The 14224-nt window shown below is 40.6% G+C and overlaps 1 protein-coding gene across 2 annotated transcripts in view; it reads right to left on the bottom strand.

The window, feature by feature from the left end:
* Positions 1-11752: 11752 nt before the first annotated feature.
* muc13b (mucin 13b, cell surface associated) overlaps positions 11753-14224 on the bottom strand; it is a 12975-nt gene continuing 10503 nt past the window's right edge. For both annotated transcript variants that reach the window (XM_016506848.1, XM_016506850.1), the window contains 9 exons: positions 14121-14224; positions 13873-13931; positions 13464-13588; positions 13208-13345; positions 13066-13111; positions 12611-12648; positions 12419-12506; positions 12128-12323; positions 11753-11946 (listed from right to left, as the gene is read on the bottom strand). In XM_016506848.1, coding sequence (XP_016362334.1) covers positions 11803-11946; positions 12128-12323; positions 12419-12506; positions 12611-12648; positions 13066-13111; positions 13208-13345; positions 13464-13588; positions 13873-13931; positions 14121-14224 — 938 coding nt within the window. In that variant the 3' untranslated portion in view covers positions 11753-11802. The remainder of the gene's footprint in view (positions 11947-12127; positions 12324-12418; positions 12507-12610; positions 12649-13065; positions 13112-13207; positions 13346-13463; positions 13589-13872; positions 13932-14120) is intronic.

Genomic DNA, 14224 nt, shown 5'->3' with positions numbered 1-14224 from the left:
TTAGTACTTTCTCCTTTTTTTTTGTCTTTTTATCCTCATTCCAAAAGATCAGTAAAGAGGAAACCAACAATAAAATAGGAGAAAGTACTAAATTATTACTATATTACAATACTATACAGTAGTAAAACACCTGTAGCCTACAGCCTACTTTTTGATCAGTTCATCCGTAATATTCAGGAAAAAATATATATGGAGTGGATGATATTTGCATTTTGCATGTTTTTTATCCACGACCATCACCTCATGTTGCAGCATGATAATGCACGGCCCCATGTTGCAAGGATCTGTACACAATTCCTGGAATTCTTCATTTCTCAAATAAACCCAGCCACCATTGTCATCGCTATTTCCAGCCCTATTTAGATCCAGATCACCCCTGCTGCCCACAGCATGGCCACGTGTACCGTGGGCACTCCCACCTCTTTAGGGCACTGGATCCAGAGCCGCTCTGACTGGATCCAAAGAGCTAGTGTTACTTCCAGCCCTATTTCTCCTACTCCTGCTGCCTCTACCTCTAGCAACAGCCCTCCTATGGACACTATGAACACGTTCACCCCTGCCACCCCCATCCCCGTTGGGCAAAGGGTTGAAATGATCACTTGTTTGTGCTTCGTGAACACTCTCGCCTTGCACGGCGGCACCATTGCTCTGCAAAGATGTACCGGGAGAAGCGCGATTATTAGACGACCGATCGTAATTTCCAAAAGGCAAATATTCCCCTTCAGAGTCAGAATCGGCAAATAACATTTGCAACACATCCTCACAGTACAACTTTTTATTAGCCATTTGGCGATTTTCTCTCACAAATCTCACAATTTACTCGCACGCTATGAACTGAACTGCTTCCGCATCAATGACACGATAGCTCACTTGCTCTGCTATTTCCTCGAACACTTTGAATAGGAACATGACGTAATTTTGGTCTAGAATCGAAGTACTACATGTGTGCCATCTAGTGGTAGGGAATACAAATGAGATATTACACCATATTAGGAACTACAGTCTATTTTATTAAGTATGACGTCTTGTCGCAATTTTGCGACTTTGGCGCTTAGAAAGTTAATCCTCTTTAGGAAGATCCAGCACGACGGTGGGAGACACAGAGCCACGGAGATTCAGAGCGATGTAGAGAGGCATGAGGCTAGGTATGCAACCTTGAGACCAGTCAATGAGATACTGAGGTGAGTGAACAGATATAGTGCTCAGGTAAGTGACATCAGGTGTTCGTAATTAGTAATCAGGTGATTGTGAATGGGTGTAGGTGGCTGGTGTGACTGGTGAATCTGTGACAGTACCCCCTCCCCCACGGGCGTCTCCTGGCACCGTGACCGACGGCGAGGACAACCGCGCCCCCTATGAGCGGGACGATCTGTGTGCAACTGGTGGAAGTCGGAGAGAAGTGACGGATCCATAATATCATCTTTGTCCACCCATGATCTCTCCTCGGGACCGTACCCCTCCCAATCCACAAGATACTGGAGCCGGCCGCCTCGCCATCGGGAGTCTAGGATTTCTTGGACTCTGTAGATGGTATCGTTGGTGTCGACCTCAGGAGGATGAGGTATCTCGTGCTCTGCAGAAGGAGGGAGAAGTGGATTAGTGAATGGTTTTAGCAAGGACACATGGAAGGTGGGTGAGATGCGGTAGGTGTCGGGGAGTTGGAGCTCATATATGACCTCATTAATTTGCCTCGTGATAGGGAAAGGACCGACATAACAGGGACTCAGCTTCCTGCTGGGCAGCCGGAGACGAATTTCCAGAGTGGAGAGCCAAACTCGGTCACCTAGTTGGTACACAGGCGTGGGTGCGTGACGGGCATCAGCATAGACTTTATGTCTCCGTACTGCCCGCTGGAGATGGACATGTGCTGAATCCCATACCCTCTCGCTCTCACGGAACCAGAAGTCAACCGCGTGGACTTCCGAGGGCTCTCCAAGTCCAGGGGAAGAGTGGTGGTTGAAATCCGAGCACGCACTGGAATGATGTTAATCCAGTCGTTTCCTGTCGCAACGAGTTCTGTGCGTACTCAACCCAGGGAAGATACTGGCTCCAGCTGTCCTGGTGGTCGTGACAGTAGGCTCGGAGATACCTCCCGATCTCCTGGATCTTGCGTTCGGTCTGGCCATTGGTTTGGGGATGATAACCTGAGGAAAGGCTGACAGACACTCCCAGCAGACGGAAGAAACCACACCAGACCCTGGTTATGAACTGCGGCCCTCTATCTGAAACAATATATTCAGGGAGACCAAAGTGTCGAAAGACATGCTGGAAGAGAGCTTCGGCTGCCTCCAAAGCAGTGGGTAATCCACGTAAGGGGATTAATTTACAGGTTTTGGAGAATCTGTCAACCATGACAAATATGGTAGTGAATCCGTTAGAGGGTGGAAGATCAGTGGCGAAATTGATTCCAATGTGGGACCAGGGTCGACGTGGAATAGGTAAGGGAACCAGTTTTCTTGCAGGTAAATAGCGTGGAGTGGATGTGATGGCGCAGACCGAACAACCCTTGATGTAGCGGGCGACATCCTGAGCCATGCTGGGCCACCAGTATCTGTTCCGGAGGAGCGAGAGGGTTCGTTGGCTGCCTGGGTGACCCGATCCGGGAGAAGTGTGGATGGAGTCCAGAAGGGTGAGACGTAGAGTGGTAGGTACATACAATCTCCCTTCCGGACCTCCCAGTGGAGCGGGTTCTGTGAGAGTGGCGGCACGAATTTGGTCATTCACATCCCATGTGATTGGACATGCGAACACTGTGGGTGAGAGAATGGGTTCCGGGTTATCTGGTGATGGATCTGGTTGATGAAGTCGCGATAAAGCATCTGCTTTGAGGTTCTTATGCCCAGGACGGTAGGTTACTGTGAATTGGAAACGGGTGAAGAATAAGGCTCATCGGGCTTGTCGGGGATTGAGACGTTTAACTTCACGGAGGTATTGGAGGTTCTTGTGATCAGTTATGACTTCGAAGGGATGTTGAGCCCCTTCCAACCAGTGCCGTCACTCTTCCAGCGCGAGTTTGATGGCCAGTAACTCGCAGTTCCCGATGTTGTAATTTTGCTCCGCCGGGGACATATTCTTGTAGAAGTATGCGCATGGATGGAGTATGGGGGCGTTCACCCTTCCATTGGGATAATACTGCACCTACTCCTAGAGTGGAAGCATCCACTTCCACCACGAACTGATGGTTCGGATCTGGATGGGTTAGGGCTGGAGCAGTGCAGAAAGAGGATTTGAGCTATAGAAAGGCCTGTGTGGCTTCAGGCATCCAGGAGAGGGTCTTTGGCTTCTGACGGAGGAGAGAGGTAAGTGGAGCCGACCGTTGACTGTAATGGGCTATGAAGCACCGATAGAAGTTTGCAAATACCAGGAATCTCTGCAGCTCTTTGACCGTGGTGGGTTGTGGCCAATTCCTCACTGCTTCCACCTTGTTTTGGTCCATTTGGACTCCCTCTGGTGTGATTATGTATCCCAGGAATTGAATTGTGGTTAGATAGAGCTCGCACTTTTCCTGCTTGAGGTAGAGGTGGTGCTTGCGGAGACGTTGGAGTACCTGGGAAACATGCTGTTGGTGTTCCTCAAGATTGGGTGAGTAAATGAGAATGTCGTCGATGTAGATGCTTACGAATTGATTGAGCATATCACGGAAGATTTCATTCATGAAGTTTTGGAAGATGGATGGTGAGTTTGAAAGGCCATACGGCATAACCAGGTATTCGTAGTGCCCGGATGGTGTTATGAATGCAGTTTTCCATTCGTCTCCTCTTCGAATGCGGATTAGATTGTAGGCACTGCGTAGATCGAGTTTCGTGAAAATCCAGGAACCACGGAGTTCCTCCAACGAGGCTGGCACCAGAGGGAGTGGATAGGAAAATGTTATGGTTTGGGAGTTGAGCGCTCGATAGTCGATACAAGGGCGTAGGCCCCCATCCTTCTTCGCCACAAAGAAGAAACTGGATGCTGCAGGAGAAGTGGAAGGACGGATGAACCCCTGATGTAATGCCTCCTTGATGTACTCCTCCATAGCAGCGCGCTCCGGGATCGATAGGGGATAGACATGTCCCTTAGGAAATTTGGCCCCAGGCAGCAAGTCGATCGCACAGTCCCATGGCCGATGACGTGGAAGATGGGTTGCCGCGACCTTGCTGAACACGTCCTGGAACGCCCTGTAGGCGGCTGGAATGTGGACTGAGCTTTGTGAAGCTGGGCTCTCTATAGTGGTAGAGCAGAGTGGTATGGAGAGCTTAGCTCGGTCTGGAAGAGGGAGATCTGCTAAACATGTCCTGAAACAGGATTCACTCCACCGAAGTATTTCCCCAGAGTTCCAGTGAATGTCTGGATGATGTTTAGCCAGCCAGGGATGCCCCAGGACGAGATCTACTGTAGCCTCCTCCAGCACCAGGAATGAAATCCGTTCAGCATGGAAGTTTCCGATGTGAAGAGTGACTTCCCAGGAGCGATGGCGCACCAACCCCTTGCTCAGCGGTTTTCCTTGTATATTGGAGATTTGGTAGATGGTGGAATTATGGTGTCGAGGGAGCTTGATTTGATTGAGACTGATGGAGGAGATTAAATTTCCTGAAGCTCCCGAATCCACAAAGACCTCGACTGGAAAAGAGTGGTTCATGTACATTAGAAGGGCATCAGTGTGAGGCAGACTTGAGACATCAGGATGAATATGGACTCGTACTCACCGCTGAGCATGTGGGGCGAATAGGGCAGGAGGGCAGAAGGTGCTCCTGGGACCCACAGTACAGACAGAGCCCTTGGGTGATTTGGCGATCCCGTTCCGTGGTTGATAGACGAAAACGGTTAGTTTGCATCAGCTCGGGTGCTGGAGGAGCATTACTCGGTGAGGCGGCAGCAGAGGAGGAATCCTCGATGTGACAATCGGTTAGATGTTGGGAGATGTGCAACGCTTTTTGCAGAAAGCTCTCTAGTCCTACGGTGTCTTCATAGATGGACATTTGCTGTTTGATTGAAGGGTTTAGACCACGTCGGAACGCTGATAGAAGGGCCGTTTCGTTCCATCAGCTGCTTGCCGCAAGGGTACGGAATCGAACTTTCGCTTGCCGTAGTCAAAAGAGCTCAAGAGGTGTTTTGCCAAACACCTAGCGGAAATGATCCATGAAGGCATCATAGGAGCGCACTAAGGGACTGCACTGGAGGAGATTCCAGAGAGCTTCAGCCCATTGCAGCACCCTTCCAGACAGTAGTGACATGATGAATGCGATCTTTGCACGATCATTCACAAACTGATGGGGTTGTAATTCAAAGTATAGTGAACACTGGAGTAGAAAACCGCTGCAGGTGGCCGCCTCACCGGAGTAGGTCGCGGGTTTGGCCATGGGACATGCAGAGGCAGATGGCATGACGGGAGGAGGCTGAAGGGATTCGCGGAGTGCTTGAACCAGTTTGGTGAAGGGATCTGGGGTGAGTGGTCTCTGTGCCTCCATAGCAAGCTTCACTTCTGTTTTGATGGACTGGTCTTCTGTCATGGCTGGATAGAGAGGCATACACAGGAAGAACGTTTCAGAGCTTCTTTATTTACACAAACTGAAGGAGAGCTTCAAACGGTAAGTCTTAAAACTGAAATATAACTTTCACTCTTGAAACTGAAGTGTAACAGTCCTTATCTTAATCCTCTTTAGGAAGATCCAGCACGACGGCGGGAGACACAGAGCCACGGAGATCCAGAGCGATGTAGAGAGGCATGAGGTTAGGTATGCAACCTTGAGACCAGAGATACTGAGGTGAGTGAACAGATATAGTGCTCAGGTAAGTGACATCAGGTGTTCGTAATTAGTAATGAGGTGATTGTGAACGGGTGTAGGTGGCTGGTGTGACTGGTGAATCTGTGACACTTGGTAGATTGCTTTGGTAAATACGGAAATGAGCAGGCTGTTTCTGTGTTCTTTAATTTGCACATTGAAAGTAGATTACACGCAGAACTTTCCACTCTGCGCTTTTATGAGGTTGCACTAGTATTTGCCCTGTTCGGTAATTCTGGCTGAACAATTGTATGTAATCAAGGAGGTATATTCTGAACATGTCTGTCCATCAATCACAAGGTACTGCTCTTAGGTAAAGAAATACTTTTTTTGGTGCAAAAAACTTTGCTAACTAAATGAACCTACAGAGAAACACATTATTAAAATTTAAAACTGCATTTCTCGGATCAGAGCCTATAGGTGGAGTTTGATGTCCTCACTGGACGTAATGGGTGGAACTAGGCGGTCCAATCACACCCTAACCCATAACATCATAACCCTATCGCTGAACATAACTCCACCCATTAGGCACCCATTAATGTCATTTGACTCTGCAGTGAGCACTACTTGGGTCACGACCAGAGTAACATGTAAAGATTTCTTTGTCACAAAGTGGTTTACTGCTGTTTATGCATCAGTGAATCAAGCCAGAGTCTAAACGATCAACTTAACACCGTTCTTGTTAGCAGCATGAAAACAATCTGTGATCTATATTGTGACTGTTTTATATACAAAAAAGTGATTGATTCTATCAGTGATTTGATTTCTGCATTTTTACAAAAACTCCGTTATGCAAAGATGTTTAGCTATTCATAGCAGTGGGCGTTTACATTGAAGTCTCATTGCAGACAAGGCCCTTCCAACTTCAAATCAGAGGGCTAAATTCAAGGCAGAAAATTACCATTTATATCTAAATTATGACAATTTTTTGGTGAACAAAACAAAAAAAAAACTAAGAATTATGCTTATTATAAGACAATATAATGCATCTCAGGAAACATTATAAAATAATAAAAAAATGAATTGCATAACCTCTAAAGGTAATTCTAAGAAACTGAATTGTATAAAGCATTATGTAATATTATCCAGATCTAGATATAAATCTAAATCAGATAATAAAAAAGCCTCATGGCACTTACCCAGACATGTACGACTGTCATTGGCCATACTGAAGCCTTCGGGGCAGTAGCAGGCTCCACCCTGTGGGCTGGGATGACAGCGGTACTCACAGCTTAGAGCAGAACACTGGTGCAAACCTACAAGAGAGGCAATTATCGGAGGTAGTTATTCTAAGTATCTGGGGCACCTGAGTGATCCCAGCATATCTGTCACATCACATGCATAATGTGATAAGAGAGTCACATAAAAGACCATCTGTCATCATCTGTGTTACATTAAAATATGACTTTCACCCAGACAATTGTTTAACTCAATAAAATACAGTACTTTAAATTGTACTGTAATACTGAGGGTTTCGTTGAGGTTATGCATATCAGGCATTCCAGTTCATTATAGCTGTACTGGCATCTAGTAAATACTCTGTGATAGGCTGTTAGGCTTGTTAGGGAACTTGCTAATGCTAACTTGTTCATGTTTGACACTACATGATCATTATATTAAAATGTATGAGTACTGTGAGTAACATGTGCTGAGTTCAACACAAAATTGTTAACATTTAATTTAATTTACCACAGGTCAGATGTGCTGTAGTATTGCTCTCATCGGTTCCACCAGGGCAGTCAGGATGTTCATCACACACTTTGCTTATGGGACATTGAAGAGCCTGGACAGGGCCATTCGCCAGGGTAACAGTCTCGGATACCTGGGTCTGAAAGTATGAGCATTTAGGTTTAACTAATTTACCATATGCTTTACTAAATCTTATTTAATATATGATTGAAAATATTGCATATTGATAGGAGAGAGGAGGTGTCAATCTCACCACATCCATTTTCATCACTGAAGTCCCCACAGTCAGTGATGCCATCACACACCCACTGCTGAGGCATACAGCATCCATTACTGCAGGTGACCTCTGACCCATTACAGGTCCGATACTCTGAAAGAATACAACATTGCAGTGCTTTAAATGGCAGAAACAACTATAAGAAAGCGATGTACAATAGTATTTACTTGGTATAACACAAAATATAGTAGTACTACCATGTCCAAAATCATGGTATTAGCATATACAAAAAAGGTACTTTATGTACTTTTATCAGTGACCTAATGTATATTTTGAACACCCACATTTGCTTCCTGATAAATTATATTTTATAACCCATGCAGCTTTGGTAGAATAGGTGAGATGTAATGTGGAACCCACCACGGTTTTGCTCATCACTGTTGTCTCCACAATCATCCCAGTGATCATAGTCAAAGGCCATCAGGATGCAGTATCCACTGGCACATTTAAACTGATGTGACTGACAGCGCCTTGCTGTTTGAGGGATGAAAGACAAAGAATATGAAAGGAAATGACCATGACGTAAATGGTCAAATGTTGAACATTCGTGTGAATATGCTTTGCATGGTGTCTGATTGATTACTACACTCTCACTCACTGCAATTGGATTCATCTGATCCATCTCAACAATCTAGTATCCCATCGCAGTGCTGAGTGTTGTTGTAGCAAGCGCCGTTAGCACAAGTCTTCTCTGTGCAGGCTGGGTAATCTGGATTCAACAAGTAATTGGTAATTTGACTGGTAATTTGTTGCATTTTATTAGAATTCCAAAACCTGATGATGATGACAAAATCTGACAGTTCCTCTGTCATTTTGGTAACTGATTTATCTTGAGTTTTTTATGTGTATTGGACCATTAAAAATGGTCATATATGCTTTTTGTCTCGTAAAGATAACATTGCTAAATACCTTTGTGACATTCATTAAAGGCCTGTTTGCAATTAATTTTAGTTTTTGAAGTTTAAATTCTGGTTCAAATAATATAATTAACAACTATAAATAGTATATGTTACTGTAGATGTGTTATATCTCTTATATTCTAACAAATAATAATAAATAATAGAATTATTTATTCAAATGATATTTAGAATTTTCTGAATGTCTGACAGATTTTTTTATTACTATATATTGACCAATAGGAGCCTGTACTGGTACTGAGGAATAATAAACTCTATATCTCTCTTCATTGTAGTACTGCCAACATATTTGTTTCAATGTTTTATAGGCCTAGGCTGTACTGTTTCAATGACAAAGGCGCTAAAATAAGCATACACGTTATAGTAAGCATACATGAAACAGTAGCGGATATTTCAATTTTTATTCAATTAAGGTTTTAATATTAGGAATGTGATGAATTATACACAAAATTAAATAAAATAAATAATTAAATACAATTAAACATATTATTGACAAATAATAATAAATAATGAAAAATTGTAATTGATCTTTTGAATTTTCTTAATTTCAGACAAAAACATTTAATTACTATATACTGATAAATAGAAGCCTGTATTGTTACTAAGGGGCAGTCGTGGCCTAATGGTTAGAGAGTCTGACTTGTAACCCAAAGGTTGTGGATACCCTTGTTAAGGGTCAATCCAACAAACCATTGTTCACCTACTGTAGAGATACTCACGACAGTTCTGCTCATCAGAGTCATCCGTGCAGTCCTTTGTCCCATCACACCTCCAGTCTTGATTTATGCATTGACCATTACTACTCTGGAACTGACCACTGGTGCACTGACCTGCTCAGAGAATTATGGGTTTTGTCTGACCAACCTCAGGTAATCTAATTTGACAAAACATCACTAATAGTTGCACTAATAGCACATGGTACAAATGGAAATTTGACATATGTTATGTGTGCATATTTTTTGAGAAGTGGGTATCACTGCTCAGTTACCAGAGTTTTATACCAGTTTTATACTGTCACCCTAATTGCTTATTCATTCAAAACGCCTCATTGTTTTTGTGCCAACAAAGCAAAACTTTGATTTATAAATTATATAATTGAATAGTTATATATATATATAGATTTTGCAACTCCTGCAGAAACATAGCCAATGGAGTGTACCGACTGACACATAAATTAACTATGTCTCAGAATTAGTGAAAGCATTTTAAGTTCGGTGTCAAATTCTACAGAAAAAAAAAGAAAAAGAAAACAGTCATCAAAAAAAAAAGTGTTTTGGGGTACACATTTACCATAACGTTTTTATGAATGTTTAAGAAATGGAATATACTGTATGTCTATATATTTATAATTTGTCTATATAATAATCCTTTTGGTTTGTGTTGGATTTTGTTTTGCTACTGTAACTGTAATATGGCTAGGCATATTGTGTATTGAAAATCAGTGTATTTAAATTGATTTTGGACCACTTTTTCAGCACTCTTGGATATAAATCTAATTTTTCCACTATACAATGTTATGAATACATTGCAGAGATGTGTTTAAATAATATTTGCTTTTTGATTATACAATTTGTAAGTAATCTTTGGGGGGAAAAAATTGTATTCTCAACTTATAGGGTAATTAAGGCCAAAGAAGACTGTAAATTTTACCCATATGAATTTTGTGAAATAGTTAAATATCACTCATTTATCTTTGGGAGATAAACGTTTTTTTGGGGTTCTTAAGTTGATGTCACATTGACGATTGTGGCAGAGCTCATTTGATAACCATTTATGGGAAAATCATGTAGAAATCTAAAATAATGACACAGAAATCTGGTGATAAAGCTTGTGAGGTATAAGTTGCAGAATTTATGATGTGAATTGTCAGAAAACGCAAAGCAATTTCAAATCAGAATATTTTCTACAGAATTTTTTTTTTTCTTGTGTCCCAAGAAATGTATCTGAGACATTTTCTTGTATCTGAGACATATTTGCAAAGTGGGACAGGGTAATGCTAAGTGAGATGGCATATAAAGTCATTTAAGTTATGAGTTCATCATTAACTTATACAGCATTAATAATGATTAAATGCAGTGTAGTACAGTGCATAATATAGTGTATTTACAAGTGTTTAGTGCAGTGCACAAGGGTGAATTTACATGAATGAAATGAATTTCAGAATCGAATGGGGAAAAAAAAAAAAGATAGAAGGAAGGAAAATTATAAAAGTCGGCTATGTTGCAAACAAACAAAAATTGTTTAAGCTTTTATTGTAAGCTTTTAATATTCTGTTTTTAATGTCAGAATATATGGCATTTGAAAAACTAAGCATTTAAATGTATGAATTCAGAATGAATACAAATTATGTGTCTGTTTCATAAGAATATCTCATTTGTTTAAAATGTCATACACTAACGAACATGCAGATACCTTTGAATACATTATTTAAAAATCAAATGCTTTATTAACTCCATGTTATTTAAATACAAAAATATACTGTTTTTATTATTATTTCTTAAAATCATTTGTAATAAAATACAATTGGCATAGTTACAGTTAGAACAGTTAATCATAATTTCTCTTCCTGAATAAATAAGGCGCATCACTGCTTGAATATCTCAAAAGAAACATTGATTTGTTTTGATTTATTTTGTAGACCTGAGTTTCCAGCCCAAGCATTAAACAAATGTCATAAATATGAACATTTAAATATCTGACTTAAACAACTATTGCATTAAAAGCATGGATGTGGTTTAAAATATGTTTTGTTGGAACTGAAAAACAAAATGATTTTAAATTTGTAAGATGGAAAAGAAAAAGAAATAATGTAGAACAGGAGGAGTCACTGTCAAATCGAAGGCCTCTGCAACACAGCTTCCATTCAACAGTTGAGGAACGACATTTTGTCCAAATACTTTTAAAGCAAAAGCTTAGATCAAGATTGAAGCCCATAAACCGAATTTCATTAGCTGCTAATACCACAGAATGTAAATACGAAGGAAATCTGAATTCTGTTCCTATGGTTAATGAAAGATTCATATAAAAGGGAATAACTATTTTCCCATTAAAATCTTCAAATTTGGGTCAACAAAGAAATAAAAAAATGTAATTCAATCCACATGAAGATGAAGAAAAATCATACAAATGCAGTGATTTTCCTGATTAAATTATGTTAATATCTGCGCATTCTGTCATCATCTTGCCGAAAGTATGGGTTGTGGACACCACCATTTTCCACTCCTCTCCCACCATAGCCGGAGTACGCTGGGGGAACTTGACCCCTATTACTCACGTCCTCATCGTAATCAGTGTAGCGCTACAAAAACACAAATAATGTTTTTAGATACTTAGAGGTGCTTTATTAATAAATGTGATTTTATCACTTTGATCAAATAGTTATATGGATAATAGATAATGCTCAACAAGGGTCATCACTAAAATTCATGTTGCCTGTAATAAGCCCAGCTAGTACAGTAGTGTTGTAGTGCTGGTCTTACCGCTTTGCTCTCTGGGCGATCTCTGGTCACCAGTGCCTGATTGCTCCCACTATCGGTCATCTCCAGATTGTTAGACTTCCAGCCAGCATCAGGGTTGGCCCGAGGAATCCTGGGAACTCCGGTAGGTTTATGTAATTCCTTATTGCCATAGCTTGAGCTAAAATCTTCCTGGGATGAGGAGCTTCCCTTTTGATTCCTACAATCGTAAATGGACACACAAACAAAATTAGTGTTTTAAATCCATAGAATGTTTGTGTAAATGGACTTAGAAAATGTGTTGTGGATTTTCACCTGCAGTTTACAACTATCAGGGCCACAATAAAGATGATCAGCAATGCACCCAACACAGTGGACACCACGATCACAACCAAAAGATATGCTGTAATGAGAATTTGCATTACACACAGATGCATAAATGTTCCTCAGAAGTAGTATAACAGAGAAGATGAGCTTGATTCAGATGATGGTGGACAGCTGACTTACGATCATTGCAATTAAATCCAGCGAAACCAAAAGAACACCTAAAATAATCAAAACATCTCTCAGTGATACCATGGAACCACAACTCTCCTTATGACACATCTGACATTACATATATGCTTTTGCCCTGTAACATGTAAATACAGGGAACATCCTTAAGGAGCTATTTCTGCCTAATTTAAAAACTGGTGTAACCTTATGTATTCAGGTTCATTAAGTCATATTTAATAATATTTTACTTAAATAAAACCAGTTAATATAGATGTTACAGATCGATCACTTCAATTCATGGGGCTTTTTTTTTTTTTAATTAGTGGGCTTAATGAGTATGTTATACCATACCACAGAGGACCTTAGTGGTCCCTGGGATAACATTAATTGTTTATGAAATAATAATAAAATTTTCATATAGAAAATGTATTCATTAAAATCTTTAAAGAAATAATGCAAGTGCATACTTTTTACAGCTGTCTTCACCCACTGCCATTTCCCCATTCGGACAAGCTATAAAAAGATGGGAGCACAATAGTAAATTTATGAGGACCAGTTTGAATGTTTTGAAGTTGTGCATAAATACTAGGGAGCAAAAAAGATACTTACGATGGCAGAAAAGTGATGTGAATTGTGACCTGATGAACCCATCTTTGCAAGTACACCTTACAGTACCACTAGCCACTTGTTCTTCACAGGCTTTGGTGGTGGTACTGTCACAAATGTCAAGATCACACATACTGCCTCCTGTGAATTGAGTATATAAGTTAAAATGTACTAATGTATGCTTCTTTCTAATGCTTGAAATTGTTACATTGTTCAAAATCATTGCAGAAAAACTGGTAAAAAGAAGCCTCAGATGTACGTTCATAATTAGTGGCGTTTTCAATTTCAGAAAGTGCATCATCAATCTTCTTCCCAACTGAATCCGATGTGGCACTGGATGACAAGTCGTAGAAATTCTGCACTTCTGCAATTACACTGCCACTACTGTAAAAAGAAATTATGAAAAACACGCAAAACAACTTATTTTATATGAAATAATTCATGTGGGGAAGCAAACATTGTTAAAAGATTTAAACTCATTAGCCTTTAACTAGGGGCCAAATTAAAGCTGTTCTACTCTATCTCATAATGCTAAGACTGAAAGTGTGAATTATTATTTGTGATTTATATTCAACAATGAGTAAAAGAAAACTAAAAAGTGTCTCAGAAGCTATTACATTCACAAGTTAATGTTTAAAGGAAAGGCTATTATAACAAGTGGTACTAACCTTAGACTGAAAACGATGGAATTAATGTAGCCACTGTCATCACCCAGGGAGTTTCTGAGCTGTATTTGGATTAAGAATATAGAAAGCAATGCTGTTTGACATCATCTGTTACTTATTCACCACCATTTATTTATATCACTCATCATTTACGATGTAAAAATGGAAAATCTTGCTAGACATGCTGCTATAGAGTGTGTTGGTTTGGATTGAATGTCTACACAAATCTAAAAGGAAATTCAGTCTCTTACCTGCTTCTCAATTTCACCTGCTATCTGTTGAAACTCTTCAGACATTTTGTTAGCCATATTTGGATTATAAACCCTTGCCAAAGATAAACTACCTGGGAAGACCT

Source organism: Sinocyclocheilus anshuiensis, unplaced genomic scaffold, assembly GCF_001515605.1.
Source record: "Sinocyclocheilus anshuiensis isolate Anshui unplaced genomic scaffold, SAMN03320099.WGS_v1.1 scaffold1554, whole genome shotgun sequence".
NCBI lineage: Eukaryota > Metazoa > Chordata > Actinopteri > Cypriniformes > Cyprinidae > Sinocyclocheilus > Sinocyclocheilus anshuiensis.
Note: the sequence above shows the minus strand (reverse complement) of the source record. Positions and strands in the feature narration are given on the sequence as shown.